At 42.9% G+C, this 24,310-nt stretch overlaps 3 protein-coding genes across 7 annotated transcripts in view; 2 read left to right on the forward strand and 1 right to left on the reverse strand.

Moving 5' to 3' along the window:
• The window catches only part of LOC109972643 (ubiquitin carboxyl-terminal hydrolase 37), a gene marked incomplete at its 5' end in the record, with an annotated part of 14,731 nt that extends 10,822 nt beyond the window's left edge, over window positions 1-3,909 (forward strand). Inside the window, 6 exon segments of the mRNA XM_020621651.1 lie at window positions 1-76; window positions 485-545; window positions 1,417-1,532; window positions 1,696-1,765; window positions 2,309-2,447; window positions 2,700-3,909. The exon segment at window positions 1-76 is cut by the window's left edge and continues 13 nt beyond it. Coding sequence (XP_020477307.1) covers window positions 1-76; window positions 485-545; window positions 1,417-1,532; window positions 1,696-1,765; window positions 2,309-2,447; window positions 2,700-2,787 — 550 coding nt within the window.
• ybey (ybeY metalloendoribonuclease) lies at window positions 3,903-6,004 on the reverse strand. Of its 4 annotated transcripts, none has more exons than XR_002276719.1 (5): window positions 5,771-6,004; window positions 5,539-5,670; window positions 5,301-5,365; window positions 4,622-4,713; window positions 3,903-4,491 (listed from the first exon to the last, which is right to left on the reverse strand). XR_002276719.1 is itself a non-coding variant. In XM_020621619.1 (5 exons), exons 1-5 carry the CDS (start codon window positions 5,978-5,980, stop codon window positions 4,468-4,470), a joined length of 561 nt encoding a protein of 186 aa, XP_020477275.1. In that variant the 5' UTR covers window positions 5,981-6,004; the 3' UTR covers window positions 3,903-4,467. The 4 variants fall into 4 exon arrangements, 3 of the variants coding, with proteins under 3 accessions (XP_020477275.1, XP_020477276.1, XP_020477277.1); XM_020621619.1 differs by having other exon boundaries at window positions 3,903-4,589; window positions 4,686-4,713; window positions 5,301-5,369; XM_020621620.1 differs by having other exon boundaries at window positions 5,301-5,369.
• A 353-nt stretch (window positions 6,005-6,357) lies between these two features.
• mcm3ap (minichromosome maintenance complex component 3 associated protein) lies at window positions 6,358-24,310 on the forward strand. Of its 2 annotated transcripts, none has more exons than XM_020621615.1 (29): window positions 6,358-6,439; window positions 6,661-8,302; window positions 8,935-9,182; window positions 9,590-9,671; window positions 9,895-10,048; window positions 10,219-10,412; window positions 10,507-10,646; window positions 11,006-11,203; window positions 11,566-11,834; window positions 12,070-12,232; window positions 13,154-13,311; window positions 13,398-13,621; window positions 13,891-14,135; window positions 15,023-15,123; window positions 15,282-15,413; window positions 15,818-15,931; window positions 16,223-16,375; window positions 16,503-16,700; window positions 16,947-17,015; window positions 17,097-17,231; window positions 17,393-17,546; window positions 18,428-18,692; window positions 18,922-19,019; window positions 19,688-20,078; window positions 20,786-21,076; window positions 21,209-21,338; window positions 22,102-22,287; window positions 22,604-22,754; window positions 23,664-24,310. In XM_020621615.1, the coding sequence occupies exons 2-29, from the start codon at window positions 6,760-6,762 to the stop codon at window positions 23,823-23,825; spliced, it is 6,348 nt and encodes a 2,115-aa protein (XP_020477271.1). In that variant the 5' UTR covers window positions 6,358-6,439; window positions 6,661-6,759; the 3' UTR covers window positions 23,826-24,310. The 2 variants fall into 2 exon arrangements, with proteins under 2 accessions (XP_020477271.1, XP_020477272.1); XM_020621616.1 differs by having other exon boundaries at window positions 6,364-6,439; window positions 6,686-8,302.

Consider the following 24,310-nt stretch of genomic DNA (forward strand, 5'->3'; position numbering starts at 1 on the left):
TCAGCAGTACAATCTGGATCAGGAGAGGGAAGAACAGGAGCTGCAGCAGGCCCTGGCCCAGAGCCTTCAGGAGCATGTAAGATTATAAGATCAGAAGCCATGTGGTATCTGCAGGTTTTTTTTATAGAAACAGATCATACTATATCACAGCACTGAAATACCAATGCAACGAATACCTGAGTCAGATATGTAGACTAATATATTAATCTGGATGATCGCCAACTAAAGAAACTACAATTTGTAACGGAATCAAATGTTTCTTTTTCTGCAGTTCTAAGAAATATTGCTGTCCAACTAGCCTGAGCTGGTGTTACAGTATAGTGGTTCCAAATTAGCTTCAAAAACAATAATAGACCTGACAGAAGCTCACCAAGTACACACATCCAATACCAAGAGATATAAACTGAGTGAAAATGTGTTGTTGAAATTTCTTCCACCAAGTCTCAGCGATGTAATACCTTGTCCCCCACTTCACCTCATACAGGAAGCTCAAGAGATGAGAGAGGATGATGATCTGAAGAGGGCCACTGAGCTCAGCCTGCAAGGTATGGACCAAACTGACACATGTTGAGCAACTGGTCATTGAGACCCAGGTTGAGGTTTACTGTCAGTTCCACACACATGCATTGTATGTAGCATCAAGGGAAACAGAATGTAATTTCTAATTAGACCCAGGGCAACAATACAATATCCAAAACAAAACAACTGTAGACTGAAACTAAAAACTGTCAACTAAATACTATCATGTATAAATGTATCATGTTTATTTATTTATCAGACATGTTCTCAATTTAGTGCCAAGAGAAAAGAACAAGTCTGTGTAATCAGACTCTCAGGGCTGTGAAACTGTTAAAAATGAATTGATTTGATTTGATTGATTTATTCTTTCAAACATGCAGTGCAGAATTGCACCTATCTAGTACTTTTCTTTTTTTAACCATAGCACTCAAAGCGCTTGATAGTACTAGGGATGGGCATTTCAAGCAGAGACTGTTCTACAATTATTTGATGTATACGATTCAGTTGTAGGCACCATCCATGCATCCGTGGTCAGAGACACCTTTTCAACACTTGTCAAATAACTTCGCAGCTCACATGCACTATTATCATAAGTTTACCCAGTCATGCTGTGAGTTGTTTTTGATAGGAACAGTTGTTTGCTCTGCATGTCGATCATCAAACTTTGGGTGACGAAGGGACCCCCTCCACACACACACACACACACACAATGTCAGCAGTGCTGCCATACAAGGCCAGCAGGGGCAACCAGAGGTTCACTGTCTTGCCCAAAGACACTTCAACATATGGACCGGAGAAGCTGGGGATCGAACAGCAAACCCTGCAATTCAGGGGAAGACCTGCTGTACCTCCTCCCCACTGTTAGACCAGTATTAATAACCCCATGTCACCCAGCAGAGTTCAACAACTGTCTACCTGAGCTACTGTGCTCAGATGATGATTCTGGCAACGAGGATGTGCTGGATATGGAGTACACTGAAGCAGAGGCAGAAAACCTGAAGCGGAATGCTGAGGTACTTTACATCCTGCTGCAACATATCTATCTAGAATCATCTTCCTGATGAAAATTAAATAACTCTCCACATTCTTGTAGTTGTACTGATAATACACAGTACACATTGGAAACACCAAACTGCCTTCACTCAGTAACCTGCTTATAAACCATCTAATCCACAGAGTGGAGAGTTACCCAACTCTTTCCGACTCATCAGTGTTGTCAGTCACATTGGGAGCAGCTCTTCTTCTGGTGAGCATGTGTGTCTGTGCCTTCATCCTAATGCACATCAACATTTATGCCAACTGCTGCACAGGACTTGTTTTACAGTTACTTGTTTGCAAAAAGTAATTCAAAACCATTAGAGGTGTCAGACTTAAGTGTTTGCAAGCTTTTCCAGTCATGTGACATGGCGGGATGAGAAGATAGTTTTGTTTTTAACAGAAGACTACATGTCAGGGTTTTACTGATTTGCACACTATGCTCCAAAGTGTGAAAATTAACGAGTGTGCTCAGAAATCTCACATGCACAGCACTGGGTTGTGTGTGCCTTTGTGTTACGAAGGCAGAAGTACCACTCTTGGCCTGCTTAGATGAGAGGTAAACAATGGACAGTGCCAAACCTATTTGGTGTGATTGGGGCCTGAAAAAATCTAAAGGACTGTACTGAATTGATTTTAATGTTTGGTCTAGTGCACTCACCTGTGGTAGTGTTTGGAATGACGCCGTGCCCATGTCAGACATATTTTGGCACATCATTGCCTGCCCACGTGCTAACTTTGTTTTCCACGCCAGGCCACTACATCAGTGACGTGTATGACATGAAGAAGCAGTCGTGGCTGACCTACAATGACCTGGACGTCTCACGCACACAGGAAGCAGCTGTCCAGCGAGACCGTGACCGCAGTGGATACATCTTCTTCTACATGCATAAGTGAGTTGGCAAAATAAGCAGATGTCTGTGTAGCATTTATAGCCATAATGAAACTGAGTGGCCTCTTTTTGTTTTCCATGTCAGTGTATGTTAAAGGATGCTTTAAGCCACACCAAGTTATTTTTGACCACTTGAAAGTGGGGAATACTAAAAACTGTTGTAATTTTAGTGAATTGAAAGTTTTCTAGTAGTGTATGTTGGTGTGTTCATGGCTATAAGATGCTTTTTCACATGCTGACTTTGTGTCCTCAGGGATGTGTTTGAACAGCTGTCTGAGATGGAGAGAGCTGGAGTCAGCAGCACTTCAGAGGCAGGAAGGAACGTCCTGCAGCCCCTTTGAGTACTACTGATAGCTCTTCCTTTGTCGTCTTCAACATTTCATCTCCTCTACTAATAAGTTAATGCCAGTTTCAGTTAGCACCAGTACATTTCAATGTGGGTGCTAAACTGACTCTTTAAGGTACCGGAAATGTGGATAAAAATGTTCAATGGATCAAATCTTGCCTCCGTGGTTTTGGGGCTGGAGTTTTCCTTTGCTTTTATCAGACAACTGTTTTGTATAGGGTTTTTCCCCTTTGTTTCTTGATACACCTTTAAACTTTATTGCTGTTCATTCAGAATTTGACTTAGATGCAACTATCAAACACCAGATGCTACTGGTGCTTCATGGATTATATGTTTTGCAGACCCTTTATTTCCTATATACATTAAAGATATATTCTATGTTGGAGTATAAGCTATTATAGAGTTAGAGGGTTGTTGCATTTAGCAGGTACATTTGGTGCAATATTTATGTTCTGGCACAAACTGGCCAATTCAAGCTGTCTGTCACAGAGTGTGGATGTTTTCATAGTTGCTTTTTGTGCTTGACTTAAAAGCTAATGTGTGTGTGTGTGTGTGTGTGCGTGTGTGGCTGTCTCCATATTTTATAGATTTAAAAAGAAATAAGCTCAGTAGTAACAGGGCCTGTTTTACTGAGCTTTTTCCAGTGAAGCCCACTTGATTCTTTTGGGGTTTTGACCTTGTGCCTCCCAAGAAAACTTTTATAAATGTGTACACAAGCTTTACTTTAAAAGTTGCACAACCTTATTATTTTGAATACGTTTGTTAAACCTAAACAATGTGCAAGTCAGATTTTTGTCTACAAGCAGCCAACAGATTTTTCTATTTATTACAACAGAGCTGATGCATCTTAATTAACCCATCGAAATGGCATGGCAGTTAGATGTTATTTAATACTAGAACACCAGGGAAGCTACTTGTAGCATAATATAATGTATGTTTATTTCATCACCTTTAAGGCCAGTATACCATGCTAAACACCTTAGACCTTAGCTCACCTTGTTCAACTAGTTCCTATCAGATATGAATGAATATAGATGGCACAAATGAGATTTTGGTATTTCTGTGCTGGTTTCAACACCCTGGTTGGACTGCCTTTTTTTTTTTTTTTTTACCACTTTAAAAAGTGAAATGACATATGTATATCACAACTAAAGTGCAACAGTAAACGGTAAACAGTGTCTGCTGGACATATTCAGACCACACCATTATTTGAACTTCCCCCAAAAGCAGAAGAAAATCTAGATAATAGTGTTATAAAACATGAGTTTAAAAAATCTGTGGGGATCAACTGTGACACTGATACAGAGTCTTCTATAGCTGACTATCATTAGCTGACTTCCTGGAAGTGCAGTATTCTTTATTCTTGCACCATGATCATATACCCAGTTAAGAGAGCAGACAGGTTGTTCATAAATGGGTTCCTTTTGTCTGCTTTGGCTTTTTTAAAACATGGCACCTTCCTGAGCATCTTGTCCCAAATGCAGTGTAAAGAGGGTAAAATGTATTTGTGAAGCAAGAATGGACTGCTTTTTCTACCCTTCATACACAACTGACTCTTCCTAAAGCAGATTTTAATAAAATACTGAGGTGAAAGTGCACAGACTTTTTGGTTCTTAACACTCACAGGCAGTGTTCAGAAGGATGTCCACAGAATCAGGTGCATGTCTTAAGTCCTTCAGTAAACGGCAGCAAATATTAACTGTGAACATAACATTTGTTTCTGAATCATCGTGGGACACTGAGTCCATCTGGTTACAGGGCATTGTACAGGCACGTAACAAGCACCATAGTGCTGAGCTGTAAAGAGAACCAGAGATGATCAGTGTCACCTGTCTTGACCGCATTTCTTCATCAGTGGCTCGAGATGTTTTCCTGTGAGTTTGTTGTACTCACTTAGAATGTAGCTTTCCCTCTGCAGCATCTGCAAGCAAATTAAAATGCTTAAACTATTGTCCAACCGCTGTCCTGCTGGTTTACAGTGTGTGACAAAACGGCACATAAAGATTTCAATTTGTGGTGATAAGGTGACCTCTAGTGATTGTCTAGCCATGCAGTTTTGGATGAGCTCTGGAAATGTATGCCTCTGCCTCAACAACACAAAAATTTTGATATTTTGTTTTTGGTCTCAGCATTTAAGAAAAGTCCGAGAGCAGCATCTCTATTTCAGCTGTGAATAACCAACAGATCTTTGATATTAACTGTTTCTTTGGAACTATTTACTGGGAAAACAACTTCTGTGGCTCATCAAGTGACATTTTCCGTGCTCAGGGAAACAAAATGCCATTCGCTTTGTGTTGGAGCTGATGCACATCAAAACCTGAACATATATGATGAGAGAAGACTTGATCAGCACCACTTGAATCCACATAAAACCAAGGCTATTTGCATGGATACGCAGCATCTGAGCAGGTAATGTGAGAACATAGGTTTTGGTAGTACAGTCCCTTTTAATCTGTTATATGCGCTTTTCACATTAAGAGTATTTCAACATGTGCACTCCATACAAACCTCAGCCCACTCTTCCTCTGTCTCATGCCTGTAGCCCAACAGGTGACAGATACCATGTGCAGTGACTGCCTAAAACAGGATGAACAAAACTTTATTTTATAACAATTAACAGACTAGATTACTACAGACATAGAATGATGTTAGTCGGTTTAAGATCCTAATTACAGTTAAATACATTGATTTTATCTTCAGCCAGTTTTTTTTCTAGAAAAATGAAATATATCATGCAGTTACTCACAGTAAGAGCACCGTGCAGATCGAGGGATTCCTCCTGACATTGTTCCATCACAAACTGGACCCCCAAGAAAATGTCCCCAAGGTTCAGCTCATCTCTGTGAAGGGGGCAGGGCAGCTTACCGGGTCTTATGTCCTGAACACAAAGAGCTTCATGTCAGTGGGAAAGTTACAGAAATATGTGTATATGTCAATGAATTAACAAGTTTATTTTGGTTTGCAGGCATTAAACCTACCTCGTAGAATGGAAATGACAGGACATCAGTAGGTGTATTTTTCTTTCTGTAGATGTTATTGATTTGTTGAATCCTGTGGTTATCCACGCAAATGATGCCAAGATCAAATTTCTGGATGCCCAGTATGTGCCTCAGAGTGTCAACATCCTTGCGCAGCCTGGCGCGACGAACAGGCACCACCTTTTGGAGATTCCGCAGTACTACCCCCATTTTAAAAATCAAAGTAAAAAGAAAAATTGATATTAAAAATGCATGAGATACGAGTTTCCGTTTACATTAACCCACCTCCAACGATAAGCATATAGACAAATGCTGTGGCGACCAATTTATGAGAGGGTTTGAACAGCTTTACGTTAGCCGTATGGAAGTATCGTTAGCCGCGACCGAATTCAAGGTGATACGTCCCGGCAGTTCCCCCTAACCGACTATCTAAGCTTTCTCTGTTTTGTGTAGATTAGACAGTATTGTTGAGAGCAGCTAAATATTTTCTTGTTATTTGTGGAAAGGGGTTTCTTAACGATTCGAACCCTCTTCCAGCAACGGACGCGACGTTGGCAATTACGGAACGCATGTTCTCATTGAACGAGGACCAAAGAATTGGACGGAACGAAACCGGATGTCGGAAGATGCATTTGTAGTTAAACAAAAAGTAAACACCAAACGTAAAAGGTGAGAAAAGTGAGATTTTATCGTATCCGGATTGTATAGGTTTGGTGTAGTTCTGTGAATTGTTGTATATTCAGTTTTATGAGTTCAAGAGAAATAAGACAATCGTTTCTAAGCTAATGTTAACAATATTTGTGGTGTTAGCTTATGCTAGCGGCCTAGCCATGCATTTTAATTTTATGTTCCTGTCCTTGTAATGTTTTGTTGTTTTTTTAACGTGATAGGGTGTCACTGAAAAACGTGTTACAGATCTTTGCTGCTTGAATGCCTGGATGAGAAACACAAACAACGGAGTATGCTAAGAGCCCGTTCATATCTGCGCCATGAATCCATCAAATCCTTTTGGCAGTCCGCAAGGTGGAGCCTTCCAAACACCAAGCAGCACCATGAAGACTAGTTTGTTTCAGTCATTTGGACAGCAAAGTTCCAGCAATCAGCCCCAAACTATGGGATTCTTTCAACAATCAGCATTTGCACAACCATCTGTCTTAAATCAGCCCTCACCTCATGGAAATACTATCTTTGGACAAGCCCCAGCCTTCGGACAGCAACCTGCACAACCTCAAACGCTGCCTACAATAAGCCAGCCTCCAGCGTTTGGACAGCCTTCATTAGGAATCAGTAGCTCAGGCTTTGGTGGTAGCACAGCATCAGCCTTTGGACAGACCACTGGACCAAACCAGAGTTCAGTCTTTGGGCGCGCACCCGCTTTCAGACAGACATCTGCATTTGGGCAGGCACCCGGATTTGGCCAACCACCACCAAGATATGGCCAACAGTCCTCTGGGTTTGGAAACTCCCAAATGATTTCTGGCTCTACTACTGCCTTAGGGCAGCCTCAGCCACTGAGATTTGGAGGACAGCCTGCATTTGGACAGCAATCATCTACCATTGTCACCACTGGTGTATTTGGCACCGGTCAGAGTGTGACCCAGAGCAGGGCCTTTGGATCATCTGAATTCAGTTTCAAGCCAGCAAATGAGGTACTTTTCAAACCCATCTTCAGTGCCAGCCCTGAACCTGCTAACCCACAAACTACTTCACTGTCCAGCTCACCATTTAGCAACAGTGGGTCCCAGACAAGCTCCAGCACCATGAGTAGCAGCACCACCACCACCACCACCACTGGTTTCTCTCTGTTGAGTACCAAGCCTGGGCTGCCGGGCTTCAGCTTTTCACAGCCGGCTGCAGCCCCATCTATCCCTGCTCAGAACAGCCAGCTAACAACTAGCAATAGTAACATTCCAACAAACACGCTGCAGTTCACCTTTTCCCAGCCAGCTGCCCTTTCAAGCTCCAGCTCTAAGGCATCCACCACCCAGCCCACCACTCCATCATCTTTCAGCTTTACAACCAAAGCCCTCCAGCCGCAGACAAAACCCTTTTTTGGAGGAACCAATTTTGGGCAACCCTCAGCTTTTGATGACAACAAAATTAAAGCAGAGGCTAGCACAGATGAGAAAGGGAGCGATCTTGAGGCATCAGGGGATACAAATATATTTGCACGATTTAGTAAAGGCACCAAGCGCAAGGATGATCCAGCAGCCCCCAGCAGTGATACAGAGAGTCCTGCAGCTGGGCAGGATGTTCCAGCAGAAGCAGATTCACCGAGGCACCCTCCTAAGAGGCCACTGACCAGGTCCCGCGGCCCACCAGCAGGCCTGTTCGGTAGGGCACTGAGTGGTCTTCGCAGAGAAAACGCTAACCCAGTGAGGCGCGAGGCCACCAAGGGGATTCAGCAGCTGGCATCAAACTGGGAGGAAACAGAGAGGAATGATGTTCAAGCTGAGAGTGACAGTGTGACTGCTACTCCATCTATGGTACAAACACTCACCAGGGAAGTGTTGGAAAAAGCTGAGTCGTCGGGTGAGATATACAAATCGCACACACCATGTATTTTATCTGCTTTTGCATCAGGATGTGTTGTTGTGCATTTCTGAAGCCCATTTGTATCATGAAGCAAATGCTGCACCGTGAATTCTTAATTGACAGGGAGTCACTTTACCAGACACTGCTTGTCTGAATAAATTGTCGGATTTGCTTTTCATTTCATCTACATTTTTGAGCTTCAGCTGATGGACAGCCACGCTGTCATTATCCTATGAAATACCTTGATAAACCTGGGGATTAATTTTCCCCTCGAATCATGATGCCCCCCTCCACTGTACTTCATCTTTGGAATGATGTTTTCATCTTGGTGTACTGCATTCTTTTTGCACCAAACATAATGCTGCATGTTCTTCCCAAATAATTCAACCTTAGTTTTATCCCTCCTCAAAACATTTTCCCAGTAGTGTCAAGTTGTTATTGGATAGCAGCAGCTTTCTCTGTGCTGTCCCTCCATGGACTATGTCTAACTGTTGGCTAAATTCTTTGAGACTATTTTCTAACCCTTTCCATCTTGATACATATCAACCGAGATCTGTTTTGCTTATTTACCATTGTTCTTTATTACAGAATACTCATCCTGTTGTCTGTTACCCATTAATATTATCTAGATTCAACAAAAGCCTCAGACCCAAAGCTAAAAACTGCAGCCCGTGTGAAACGTGGCGTGTGCAGGGAGAGCTCGGAAAGCCTCAGTGGCTTGTCTCCTACCGACTGCACCACCATCCATTGCAAGGATTTGCTTGCAGACCTCAACAAAAAGGAGATACTTGAGAAGCACTTTGCTCGTTTCGGGAAGGTCACTAGGGTCGTGTGTCGGCCTACCAAGAGCCAGGCCACAGTACACTTCAGTGACCATGTGAGTTAAACTGATCTTCATTAAAGCATATTCACCATACTCTAGTTATCATGTTGTTTCATGACCTCTTCAAAAGTGGTAGTGAATAACAGCTGTTCTCCCAGTTTGGTCCTTAAGTGGTTTTCTTTTATTATAACCCTTTATGTGAAACAGCAAATGTGAACCATTACATATAATGTCATTTAGTTTTCAGCTGTTGATTAGCAGAACAGTGTCATAGCAAGATTCAAGCACTGATTAAAGATTCATCACTGGTTTATTGGTGACATGGTGGTCTTTAGTTAGACTGAAACATAAGTTAGCTAGCTAACCCACTGATCCTGATTTGTGAGACAGGCCAAAGATGTTAGTGTTTATTTTTCATTAAAATCAAAACATTATTTTGCTGTCGCTGTTATTTCTTTCAGGCATCAGCAGCAAAGGCCAAGAAGAAAGGCAAAGTCCTGCACAGACAAAATCTCAATCTTTTCTGGCAGAGAAAGAAGCAAAGTAAATATAACAGTTCTTTAAAAGCTAATTAATACAGAACTATCTGGTGTCACCCAGCAGGTATGGTTCTGCTGGGCGGCTGTTTTCTTAGACATATAACCCTATAAAAGTGACTAGAAATCAGGACTTTGTTCTGCATTTTAGTAAACAGTCCTGAACTGTTTATTTCATATTTAATACCTTGCAGCAACTTAATAAATTGATTATGAATTTTTTTTTTCAGGTCCAGAGGAGAAAGGGTGCAGACCTAGAGCAGGAAAGGAGGGGGAAGTAGGAGAAACTCAAGGGGAGACGGAGTCAAAGGCCACCTCCTCCCCTCTTAAGAGACCCCCACTCAGAGCTCCTGCAGTCAGCAGCATGGCAGCCTTAAGCCACAGGTAACACTGTACCTGTGTTAAAATGTTTGTCGTTATTCTGCTGGTTCAGATTTAACTTTATTTGTAATGCCTTTATGGACTGGGTCTAGATCAGTGGTCATCCTAAAAATAGTTGAAAAACTGCTGCTTTATTTCTGTGATTTCCTCACTCGTGTACTTTAATGCATCAGCTCTCCTGTGAAGAAGGCACCATTGGTCAAGTCTCTGGACTTGGACAGGGAACCCCAGAGAGGAGGCAACACAGAAACCCAGAGCTCAGAGCAGCAGGTACCCTCCTCCCTCCTCCATCTCATTGGCCAGCTGGCTGAGACCGCTGAAGAAAAATACCGTCTCCTGGAGCAGAGAGACAAGGTCCTGCGCCAAGGTGAAGCGTCCTCTCACATTAGTCTGTTGCAGCCTTTAATATGGCTGGAAAAAACATGAGACATTCGAACAGTGTGCTTAATATGTTTGCACAGGTCGGCCTAGGCGGACAGACCTGGACCTGTCTAAGGTGTTTGTGGGGACGTGTCCTGACATGTGTCCAGAGAAGGAGAGGTACATGAGGGAGACACGGAACCAGCTCAGCATATTTGAGGTCATTCCAGACACTGAAATGGTAACGTCCTTAATCCTTATGTTTCGCATTTAGAGTGAAGAATATAGGCTTTTTCAGCTGAGACAGTACTGTGAGATGTTACATCCTTTCTGATAATCTTTGGTCTCTTCAGGACAGGTTTTGTGCAGTGTATGTCACTTGCATTCCTTCAGCTTAGCAATGCAAAATAAAGAAGCAACAAGCAAAGTGTCCTATTTTATTATCTAGCTGCACCTGTGGTACACCTGCATAGATCTCATTCTAGGTATATTGTATGTTTTCTGAGTATATTGAATGTATATAGATGTGGAAGCTGGTAGGTTCATTAAAGAAGGGTGGGGAAATGAAAACAAAAACTGCCCCTTCCTGTCCACAACTAGGTGGATCACATAGCAGCCATCAAGGAGTACAGTCGCTCCTCAGCCGACCAGGAGGAGCCCCTGCCCCACGAGTTGCGCCCGTTGCCTGTACTCAGCATGACCATGGATTATCTGGTGACTCAGATCATGGAACAGGGCCATGACAACTACCGCGACTGGTATGACTTTGTCTGGAACAGAACCCGCGGCATCCGTAAGGTAAAGGCCTGCTTCAGAATAGATTCAAATATCGGCTGTAATTGTATAAAAAACATGATTTGGTTGTCTTGAAGCTTTGCATCTGCATCGAGTAGTATCAGGTATCAGGCAAAGATTTTACCTACACAAAAAAAATAGTGTGTTGGTTTAAGTGAATAGTTTGATATTGCCATATATTCATCAGATGTGTACAGCTATCTGTTAACTTGTCTTTACACTTTACTATCTGAACTTTGAGTACAGCGCACACACATTGTCCCACAAACACTTTTCTGGGTCCAGCAGTGATTTTGCAGAGGGTATGACCTTACAGCTTATACGCATGGATTGTAGAATGATCCTTTCCTTTGTCATACACACAGGACATCACCCAGCAGCGCCTTTGCTGCCCACACACGGTGTCGCTGATTGAGAAGTGCACACGCTTCCATGTGCACTGTGCCCATCACCTCTGCGAAGAACCTATGTCATCTTTTGATGCCAAGATCAACAATGAGAACATGACAAAGTGCCTGCAGAGTCTCAAAGAAATGTACCAGGACCTGGGTATGCGCCAAATCTACTGCCCCCGGGAGGCAGAGTTCCGCCAGTATAGTGTGCTGCTGAAGCTAAACGACAGCGACATCCTGCGGTCAGTCCAGCGAAGCACACGTACACAAATGCTTAAATATGGTCATAATATGTTTGTGTCATTGAAATAGATGTAATGCGCCTGTTTTTCCTCTAAGAAATGAGCTTTGAAAAATGATTTCATGACCCATCAGCTGTGACTTAGGAGTTCAGGGCATGTTTTGTTGCATCCACTGCACCTCATACCTCAGTCCATGCACTAAAGAAAGACTTCCTCACACTCCATGTTCATACAGTGAGGCGCAGCAGTTCCGTGATGAGGTGCGTAACTCGCCTGAGGTGAAGTTTGCCGTGCATGCATTTGCTGCAGTCAACAGCAACAACTTTGTGCGCTTCTTCAAGCTGGTGAAAGGAGCCTCCTACCTTGCCAGCTGCCTCCTACACAGATACTTCAGTCAGGTCAGAAAACGTGTTCCTCTGTTGATGAATGACAGAGAAACTTATGAACTGATTTATGTTTCTGAATAATGTATTATATTAGCACTGACAGGGTAAAACCAAACAAAACTCTATTAAGTTATCCATATTAAATCTATACTGGTCACAGAAGATGAGATTCATATTAAAGGGAATGAATTAATTGGGCTGCAGCTAACAGGTATTGTCATTATCAATTAATCTGCACTAGTGTTGTTTCACAGTATACCATGGTATGAAAATGGATGGTTATCAAACCACACACATTTGCTTATTATTGAAGGAAAAAAAAGCACTACATGTGCGTCTTTCTTCCCTGACTGCTTTTTAGATGGATACCACATATATACATCCAGCAGAGAAAAGCTAGGCTGGTATCACCGAACTCCAATTATGCTTCTGATTTCAGCTCAACCAACTGTCACAGTCACTTGCAATTAAAGAAAGTATTTGTTCAACCTCTTTTGAGGGTCATTGCAGCTGATAACAATAACAGTATTTGTGTACTACTGTGTACGTTATCGTACCATTAAAATCTCATACTGTTACAACCTTAATCTGCAGATTATTTTCTCCATTAATCACTTGGGCTATAAAATATGAGGAGCTGAATTATAAGATGAATGATAGATCAGAATAGTTACATTTTCTGTTAAGGGACAAATCAAGAAGTCAACTAATTGTTACAGTGCTATAAGTTAGAAGAGGATTTTCAGCATTGGTACAACTGATTATCTGGTTTGTGCAACAAGGGTCTCCTCTGTTATTGTAAAATGTCCATAGGTATACATAGTCTGGGTAAATGCCAGTGTTCAAGCAGCAGATACCAGTCATATTTGAAAATGTTGCATGCATGATGGAGCAAATTGAAACAACCATGTGTTGTTGACTGTGCATGTGCAGGTCAGAGCCAAGGCCTTGAAGACCCTGAACATGGCCCACACTGTGGGTCCACGATCGACTGCATTTCCCCTCGAGGATATAGTTCGGATGTTAATGTTCCGCAACCGTGCAGAAGCAACGGACTTCATCCAGCAGTACGGCCTGAATGTGATTGATGGGTAAGTATCTACTAGTGGGCCATATAGAGGATTTGTAGAAATATTTTAATTAGACAGTACATGATATTTGCTGTTTTGTTGCACAGCATGGTTGAGCTGAGTCGGTCAACCTATCAGGAGCCAGAGCTGCCGCTGTCCCAGAAGAAGTCTGAGGTCATCCTCGCTAAGAAAACAGTGCTGCTTGGAGAGGTAGTGAATGGAGGACCCCTCCCTAATCCTCCCCAGCACACCCCTACCTGCAGCTTCGACTCCCAGAACAAGTACCGTGGAGAGGGCTCTCTGGCTGAGCCCACTTCAAACCCATTCAAATGTACTGGTTCCATTATACATTTCCTCACCCTGTCAAATACAGTTCTTTTTTTTTAAATTTTATTTTACAGTATGTACATCTGCTAAGGCTAGCACTAGGTGTGTTGACTCACTTATATAAAATTGAAAGCCATTATTTTTATGCAGAGCTTGAAGTAAAATACAGTTTTAAACCTCATATTGCATTCATACAAAATCTTTTAACATCTGAAAGAGGGCAGAGATTCAGTCCCATTAGTACCAGCTTTTTTTTTCTTCTCACTGTCTCAGCTGTTGCTGCCAAGCTGGAGATTAAAGCACCATTCAGTGTTGAGCTGCCAGTCAAACTTCAAGACACTTCCACTGCCACTGGGCTGTCTCCAGCTGTTACAGATGAGACAGGAGATCTGAGCGCATCACCTCAAGGCTCAGCCTTCCCAGCAGACGCCCAGCAGCTTTTTCAGCGGATATCTCAACCTCAGCCTGTCAAGCCACCATCACCTCCACCCAGACCTCAGCAGGTGTACATTGATGAGGTGGGGAAGATCCCTCAGCTCTTTATCTCAGATCACATCACAAGAACTAATTCTGTCTCCCTAAAATATTTTCTCTGCTTTTCTCTAGTGCATGATGATTTTGTAGCCATAGCAGTGTAGTGTGGCCGCTGCATTCCTTTCTGGTGATGTCAAGTACCTCATGTACAGTTACTAGGTACATGAGGTACTTGAACATGAGGATTTTGCTTTTAAGCCAGTTTCACTCTTTTACTACTGGATTTCAAAGGGAAGCACAGCACTTTTTACTACAGTGCATTTTTCTGACAGTTGGAGTTACTTTACAGACCAGCATAGTTTTGCTCACACATTAATGCAACAATCACAAAACACTGAAAAGCAGTCTTTCTGAAAACCTAGGGGGTATGGTTGTTACGAGCGCAGCACAGGGCCTGCTGTTCAACCTCCCGTCTGTAGGCTGACTCATCATCATGATGAGACCAATGACTGTTGTCATCTGTGAACTTGAAGAACTTGACAGTGGGATCCCCAGTCAAAGTATAATTATAATAATCATTTGACTCACATTTTTCTGCCCTAAAAAGTGCGAACATGCCTTGGTTTCACCTTCGTCTCAATGATCAAAATGGATAATTTGACATTTTGATATCAGAATGGCTAATTTGGGGCTTTGGACTGTGGGCCAGACAAATCCAACAGTCTGAAGGTGGCACTTTGGACTTAGAAGTAGAAGTTGTAATGGGCATTAAGTATTTGGAAATTTTTCATTTATGAAGAGAATGATCAAATTAAACAACAAAGAAATGAACCATCTGTTGTATTTGGTTACAGTAGATGATACAAGAAGCAACACTGACCTGGCTGTGCTGGTTTGACACTAACTGTGCTGTTTGCATTCCATACTGTAGGACATTGTGGCTGAGCTCGACTGTATGATTGAAGAGGTGGTTGAAGCAGCAGTGAGGGAGGTAGCTGGTGTTGGTACCACTTACATCACAACAGCTCTCGTGTAAGTTCAAATCATCCATCCATCCAACTAACTTTTCTTGTGCACGGTCAGTTTAAATCATGCTGTCTTTACGTTTATCATCATGTCATTAGATTAGTGTGTACAGCCAGTGGCTGACTGTTTTCACTGAGATGACTTGACTTGCTGTGGTTCTGCAGTGAGAGCAGCATGCAGGTGGAGTCACTGGTGAGCGAAGTGTTGGCGCAGATGCTGCAGGAGGTGTCCTCCGATGAGATCGAGATGGAACAGGAGCGTGTAGCTGAAGAGAAACGCAAGCTTGAAGAAACCAGGTTGGTCTGCTGATAGTTAATGGCAACGTGCTGAGCGTAGCACACTGTGCTGTATCACTGGCCTTGGCCTCATTAGGAAAGGGCAGGCTTGTGCTACTCCAACCCAACAAACAAGGCACAAAATAATCATTGTTAATTTAGGAAAGCATGCCATCCAGGTTGTCATATGCAGGTTTGCACAGCCATTTTGTTTTCTCACAGAAACAGCTCTGGAATTTCACAGCATCTTATCAAGTCCTTTATAACAGATCTAATACTGTACAGTATAACATGCAATAACTTCTGTATGATTTTAAGATGAACAATTATGACCAGTCACCATCATCACGGCAACTTCTGTATTGAAAGCCATTATCAAAGTAGCCATGTTTGTCACAATGCACCCGCCCTCCTTTTCCGTCCAGGAGGAGACAGGAGCACGAGGCTTTCCTGGCTCAGTTCAGCTTCTCCCTCTGCAAGGAGATCGTCCTTGAAGTTTTAGATGAGACCATCAAGGAGGCCGCCACCTCTGAGATCCAGTAAGATTTAAAACTCATCCAGATTCGAGCTGGTCTGATGTCACTATTTGAACATTTTGTGTGGACTACTGTGGCACTATAGTACAGTAGGTAGTAACTGCATGACCCTGAAAAAGCACTCAAAGCTAATCAATAAATTAACAGACCTATTTGTAAAAAATGAAGATGCATATGTAAAATAGCCAACTCCTTATAAGGATAATAAGATACTAGAAAACAGGGAAGCTTTGACCTGTTTTCACTGAATTTAAAGTGTATCTATTTATTTATTTAATCTGTTTACTTTTTCAGGCAGGCGGTGAATGAGAAAGCTGAGCGTGTGGCTAAATGCACAGAACAGGTTTGCACCAGTCTAGTTGAGGACACTTTGGATACAGACATTGCCCGGTTGGTTGAAGAAATCCTTGATGCTGAGTTGCAGTGTATCCACAAGTACATTAAAAGGTGAAATGAATGGAAAGCGAGTGAAATAATCATCTAACACAAAGAATGAAACCCCAAGGTTTCTTCACCATAGTCATTTACACATCCTTTTACAATTTACCTAGTCTCATGTTGCCTGTACCACTAGGTGGCGGGATGTGGTAGCAGTTCGTCGGCAGTTGAAGAGACAGATGAGAGGTTTCCCTGCAGCTCCTTGTTGTGTTGACCCTTCCTTCAAACTCAAGGCTCTGGCTCCCAGTGCTCCTGCACAGCCCACCATAGCAGATCTGGCCCGCGGTCTGGTCAACCTGGGAAACGCAGGCACTCTGGCCCTGTCTAGTTCTAGGTATGTTCATCTCTCTCTCGTCTTGTCCTCTGCATAGGTCTTTAAACAACACAGGAGGTTTGATGACAAATGGCCATACTTTTGTTTTATAATTTATGATTGGTTGGTTAGCTTTTTGCAGCATGCTATTAATTGCTCCCTCACTGTTGTTGGGCCACTGTCTTTGTCCGCCTTAAAATAAATGATGTCACTGCTTCAGTAAGTATATATTGTTGGGTGTTGTAAGGTGTTTTATATCTTGTTAAGGTTATTAAAAATGAGACGGGAAGCAATCCACCAGATGAGAGTCCACTACTACTACCAGCAGCTGCTTGAGTAAGTCTTGAGAAAATCATCATATTAATTAAATCTGCGATACAAAACAGCATTTTGACCTCTATCTGATGTTGCGCTCAGTGAAGTGGTGTGGGCGCCTCTAGACCTGCCAGCACTGGTGGCAGAAAATATCCCCAACCCACCTGACAGAATCTTCTGGAAAGCTGTTCTCCTCTTACCCAGCGACCACGAGAGTGTAGCCAGTCTGGCAGACAGGTGAGTAGCTGCAGTGCAATGTGACACAAGGTCGACACAGTGACAGGCAGATGTTTGATTACCTTTGACGCTGAATTGGATTCATTCCTGGTACTTGCACCCGGTCTCCAGTGGTCACTGAACCTTTCACTGAGTTTGTCCTCACTTGTCTTTTGTATTAGGATCCTGTCAGACTGGCTGGAGGTGAAGCTGGGTGATAACAAGACGTCAGAGGTGAGCGAGGAGCAGCGGGACGGCACACTGCACTCCCTCTGTGTCACCAACACACTGCATGAGAATGGACAACGCACTCACAAAGTCCACATCAGCGTCAAGGTTAGATCACACTGCAGCTTATGAGTATAATGTACAGAGCTGTAAATCTGGATGTTCCTGAGACTGTGTGTTCAACAGGGCTCATCGAGGTTAAATGATAGAAATAAAACGATGACTTAGTTTCCAATCTCAGTATGTGTAGTGAAATGCTATGAGGCTGAGGTTGAGCTAAAAGGCTAGTGTGCAATAAGGAAAAATATTTAGAATAAGATTGAAATAATACACGTAAAGGATAAAAATGACTATTACATGTTTTCTACTGCAAACATTAAAATGCGTGGGACACGTGACAGTTGTATGAGAATCTGTACAATTATCTTTACTGAAATTTAAGTTTAGTTTAAAGCTCAAAGCTAATTCTTTAGCTAGTTTCTCATGGTGCACCAGACCAGACATGGTAGGTCACTGATCTACATGAAAAGGTGATTCATGCTTCACTCATTATAAACACAGTAATAGTACTATTTAAATACAAATTTATTTTCATTTATCCATATTTTTTATCATATTTTATTGTATTTTTGCCTAATGTTACCATTAATTATTTTTATATTGTGTGCTGCTTGAAGAAAGTCTAGGTAATGGACAGTATTTTAACAGACGTGGTTGACCAGTTCCCCAGGAGCCCTTGAGGAGACCTTGACATAAATAATAAAGTCAGGTTTAGCATTCTGAAATGCTAATAAGTGAGTTTTAAAGACCAGAAGTCTTTGCTCTTTGTGTAGTTGTGGTTCAGTGCTATCTGACACCATATCCGATTCACCTTATCTTTTAACCTATTAACAACTCGTATTGGTATATGTTGTTATTTAGGTAGATAAAAATGATTCCTCTTGCCTTGGCTCTGTGTAACATGGGGTGTCCTTGATGTCATCTCCTAGGCGTCCCGAGGTCCACTGACTGAAGACAGCCTGTCCAAAATTGAGGAGTGCTATGAGCTCCAGGGAACAGGAGCTCTGGTCATGCTGCTCCCTGCTTTGTCCATCATCGAGCCTGGCCGTAATGAGCAGGATGTACCTCTGCTGTCGGCCCTTCTTCAGCTCAAGCAGCTACAACAAGCCAGCACCTGGCACTGCCCACTGCCTCTGGTCATACTGGTGCCAGGACCTGACAGTGTTACTGGTGAAACACAGGAACTTGAAGATGGTAATTAATAATAGTAATGATGACAGAAATAGGTTTGTAGTTGATACAGTCAGAGATGAAAATACTGCTTGCTAGTTTCAGCACACTGGGATGTTGAAATAGGCATTCCAAAAAGCAGGTTTTGGAAGTTTCACTTTTTATCAGGTAGTATTCATGGACAGTAGCTGAATCCATGTGCGTAAAATGAAGTAACCCTAAACGGTTTCTCTCATGGTGCATTGCCCCTCAGCCCTGATGCTGCACACACTGGTCCAGGAAGGCCTGATATCAGAGTACACATTCTTCTTCATACCAGAGACAACTAGTGACCTCCAGGGATCCAAACAGGTACTGCACATACACATGCTTCGAAACCAACACCACAGAAAAACAACTTAGGTGTGTTTAATATCCCACGGGGCCCAGAAACAGTGATGTTGTAGAATAAAATACTGCAGGTCTAATTGATATTTGAAATGACCAAGTGAACACAGTGTGACAGTGCGAGATCACAGTCCCACCTTTTCTTCTCCTTCCTTTTCATCTTTGCCTTGTTGTTGTGATTGTAAGATGAGCTGCTGAAAAGAGAGAGACAGTTTCTTTCTTACAGAGGCTAACTTTGAAACACACTGTTACAATCTGACAAGTTATTATTCAGATCACAACCATCTTCTGAGGTGGCCTACCTGAGGCTTGGAGATTTACTGCACTAGGAACATTTTCTACAAAAGTTTTTGTTTATGTGACTTTTTTTTATATGAACTTTGGTTTTTTACTTGTCAAATGTTGTATTGTTTTCCCCTTCCATTTTTTTTCAAATGAAATTATCTTAAGTTTTAAGAGGAACATTACTCTTTGCACTCACTGCTCACAGTTTATAGATGTGTGCAACCTGTGAAGGCTCATAAAGGTTCAGAATCACTGATACAGATTGATACTGTAGGTCTGAAATATTTCTTTCACATTTTTATGGCCCATCAATCTTTTCTCCCCTCTGTCTTGATGTGTGCCTCTAGCTCATCCAGGCCATGCGTTGGCTATTGGCCCGTGCTCCACCACACTTCCCACTCATCTGCCAGACCTTGGTGCAGCTGGTAGAGTCTAGTTTGAGCCGCGACTTCAGTCCCAGAGTTTACTCCCACCGCCAGGAGCGGGCCACCGCATGTCTTCCTTCCCAGGACCCTGCGCCTGTCATCCAGCTGTACAACGCCGTCCTGGCTCACATTGCTGACAAAGTCTCATCCCAAGATCTCTGCAGATTCTCATGGCCACCAAGCGAGTTCTGCCTGCCTGATACCCGTGACTTTGTTCCTCATCTGGGCTGGAACTCTGCTCAGCACCTGGCCTGGCTTCACAAAGCCATTCTCAGCCTGCAGCTGCCACAGTGGGAGCAGCTGTCTAACACTGGTCAGAGGCTGAGTCAACTTTAGAATGTCATGTTTCTATGCAGGAAGGCTACAGTGTTAAAGTGTGGTTATGCTCGACACATTGGCCATGGCGTGCGCCAGCTGTGACGTCAACACAGATCCAGAACTGTTTATACTTGTGCTTGAGGCACACATGATTCGCTGCAGTCTCCTCCTAAATGATAGGTGTCACTGTTGAGAAAAACACAATATACATTGCTAGAATAGTAGAAGAAGAAATCTACAGGAAATCCATTCTGTAGCAAACTGTCCAGCTGGCTAGCTAGGCAGCAGATATTGAACTGACAGAACAGTTGAATGAATGCTTGTGTGGTAGACAACGTGCTTTAGCTTTCTACCTAGCCAGCACGCCAAGCCATAAATGACTGTATATGGTCGTGTTGAATGTCTGCAGAGATGAACCTGCTCACACACTCGTGCGCCCAGTTCATCTGTTTCTTGTTTGGCATGCACCCTGTTAAGAAAACTGAGAGGTATGAAACGATACCAATGCACACCATGCACCAGCAGTTGTGACGTCATTTTTGGCGCATGCCTTGGCGTGGGTGGCGAGTATAAACAGTGTGTTATAATGGAGTTTGTATTAGTAGTTCTGTTCCTGTGTACTATCCTGAGTAGAAAAATTTACCAATAATCCCTTTATCATATTTTCATGTCTGTCCTCCTTTATTATCTCTCTCTCTTTAGACACTTGGCCTGAGCTGTGCTCCTCCATCTCTCGCTACGCTGCTCAGATCCCAGTATCCCACCGCAGTCAGCCCCTCTTAATGTCACAACTGGAAAACCTTCTGGAAAGGGTCAGGCTCAACAGTCTCCATAACCGTGCCCCTAGATCCAAGGTAACCATGGGATGTTGCTGCAGTGGAGGTGAGTGTGTGTGTCCGGCCTACAGTCAGATCCCCTGGGACGACGTGCTGGTGATTTGCATAGACCACAAGTTGAAAGACTGGTGGATACCTGGGCCTCCTCCTTGTGAAGGTGAGGCCATTCTTGTTGAAAGTTATTTTTCCAACCAACCAACACATGTACCTACTGATGATGTGTATCTTCCTTTATTTATTTAATAATGTTATTAGTTTATTTTCTTGCTTGCTTGTCTTGTTGTTAAAGATGCTGTTACAGAGGATGGGGAGATCTTGGTGTACTTTACCACAGAGTCGCTGAATGACTTCCAGCCACCTGAGGAATGGACCCAGGCCATCAGACAAACACACAAGGAGAAGCAGCAGGACAAGGAACGGTAGGATGCTCCAGGAAGTGTCTTGCCAGTGTTCTAGAGATTCACATTCACTTTTAGCTGCTGGATGCAGATTGTCCCTTTCAAGGAGTCAGCGTATCGAACTCTTAAATCCTCAGCTGATGTTACTGCTGCAACATTTTTAATTTTGATGAGATTTAGTTGAGTGACTGACATCTGTTACACAGACAACAGCTCTTAGGGGGGAGGCGACAGTGGTTCAGTGGGTAGAACAGTCGTCTCCCAACCGGAAGGTTGAAGGTCGAATCTCGGTGCCTGCGGTCCACATGTCGAAGTGTCCTTGGGCAAGACACTGAACCTCCCCGTTGCCCCCGATGGTTAGAGCCTTAGAGCCATCGGTTCAGTTGGTGCCGCAGATGGTTTCCTCGGTTCTGTACCGGAAACAAATTCCTTGTGCATGTGTGTGTGTGTGTGTGTGTAACATACTTGGCCAATAAAGATGATTATCCTTATCCTGATCCTGTGGTTGCTAACCTCAGCTAATGGCCAGTTTCACTACTAGTTGAGTTATTAAAAATGCAGTGTAGATGGTTTAAAGGGCAAAACACACCAGTGTGTACATCCAGTATGTGCTGTGGTGTCCGATAAAGCTGCATGTTGCAGCTGTTGTGTTCACCCTCAAGTCTCATAACATGTCAGTGAGTCATTGGAAATAAGACACACTAATACTTTATATTTAAAATTGTTTCCTTTTTCCTAATGTTTGTCCATGTCTTTCTCCTGCATTGTTACACTCCATCTTCAGGGCATGTACAGCTGCTTATGCCACGCCCAGAGGTCTGTCCATCAGAAAGAGGCTGTGCCACAGTCCGGCGGAGCCTGTCAAAGCCCCGGCACCCCTGCCGGACATCGCATATACTCCCACAGCACAGGAGCTCCTAGCCCACAAAGTCCTGCAGAGCTTGGAGGAGGAGAAGGCTGAAAGCAAAAGGTACTGCTGCAACACTACTGTTAGACAGTTGAGTAGGTGCATGTGGGTTTATAGAATACCCAGTTGTTCTTATCAGTTGAAAAATCAGTTACTACTTGACAGGATGTGTGTATGAATGACAACTGATAAATCTTATAAAAGGAAGAACTTTGATACAGATCAGGCTCAGGTGTAGTGTTTAGTTTGTAGTGGAACCTGCAGAGTTGCTAAAATGGTTTGTGGCATTTGCTTGATTTTGTTGCACTTCTTATTTGCCAAAAATAACCAGTAATATTTGTGTGTCAGGTCTAACGCACACCTCTGCATTCCTCTACAGGTGCATGGAGCAGCTTCAGCATTGGCTGGATGGGGACCCCCTGCACCACTTGTCCATAACGCTCTTCAATCCATCCTCCACCCTGCTGTCCAAGCCCACAACTATAATACATGCTCCCACAGCCAAGACTAGAGATGCCACACCTGCACAGGTACAGTATCTTTCGTCTTTCCGTGCTTCAGGGTCCTCTTTCAAGCAGTCTCTGAAAAGTGGGCGGGTTTGGCTGAAACTGCTAAGTTTTACACTTAACTAGTTTGTGTTTGGTTTTCTACATTAAAGCACGTGTGGCTGGAAACGACAAGAGATTCAATTTGAGTATTCTCTAAATGTTACTGGTACAAATAGTGGCAGTGCACGGATCGTTAATATTCACAATGAAACGTAACCACAGCAACTTGTGTTGTACACTGCACCCAGTCACTGACTGAGGTGGGTGCCCCATATTCAGGACTGTAGTGGAAGCTAAACACACATCAACTCCATTTACCTACCATTTAAATTCTGAAATAGCGATTAGGCAGATGTTACACCTATTAACTAACGCTGGGGCTGAAACTACCAGGCAGACTTAAACACAGCAGGAGGTGTTTCCATGGGACAGAGTGAATCACAGTTCAGTGAAAAGATATGACATCTTAATGGAAATGGTGACCTGTCAAATGAAAGAGGGATGAAACAGCATCAAATCGACATCACTGCTATTTGGCTTGTATAGTACTGTTAAATTGAGACACCCCTGCCACTCATCATGTTGTGTTGTTATGCCAGTTGTCGGGCTGTGCTTTGGATCAAAAGGCATCTCATTCTTTAGCTTTTACATGTAAATACTAGAGCCCAGAGGCCATCAAGTGTCACAAGCTCCTGTTAAGGGAACACACACACATGATAAGGTGACCATCAGTAAACCTGTCTATGACATTACTAAGAAGGTGTTTGAAATTACTCCTGCAACAGATACAGGCCTGTGTATGTTTGCAGTTGTGCACACATTAGCACTTCTGCTAAAAAGAATTATAGTGGCAATCACTGAATCATAGTTTTTATTGTCTTGACTTTTCAGGACCCTGATGATTTGTCGGAAAAAGAAGACTGGCCAAAAACCACACCTGTATCAATGGCCCAGCGACTGAAGCAACTCGAACAACAGATTTTGACAAGTCAAGAGGAAGAACTGACCTGCAGGCTGAAGCTGAGCAGTCTGCTGAGCATTGTTGATGACTGATGGACTGTCGCCACAGAATCTTTTAACAGGTGTCTTTGCAGCTATGGAAGTGAAAACTGAGGACAAACAAGCCCTTTGCCTCAAACGGGAAACTACTTGTGATGTGTATTTGTTGAGCTCACACTGCGCTTGTGACAAAATGAGCTGAGGCATCTTTCGGTCCGATTGACTGATTGAAACCATGCGTCTAATTTTTTTTGTTTTTATTATGGTTTGATAGTGAACAAGTAGAGACAAAAGTCTTGGCTCTTACTCTTGGTTTAACTGTGCACCATTAATTTAGAATATATAACTTTAAAAGGAAAGTACAGTCTAACATTGTGTTAAAATCTCTACACAAGCTTTTCTTGTCCCTCTTTAACACATGTTGAATTACTTTGTGTATATTGAATGGCTTCAGTTTTGTTTGAACAGATGTTTGTACTCTTGAATTGTGTCATTATCTCACAGCAAAATGTTGAATTAAAGCGTCGTTTTCTTGTTAA

The sequence above is a fragment of the Monopterus albus genome, unplaced genomic scaffold, assembly GCF_001952655.1.
Source record: "Monopterus albus unplaced genomic scaffold, M_albus_1.0 scaffold263.1, whole genome shotgun sequence".
In the NCBI taxonomy this organism is placed as follows: domain Eukaryota; kingdom Metazoa; phylum Chordata; class Actinopteri; order Synbranchiformes; family Synbranchidae; genus Monopterus; species Monopterus albus.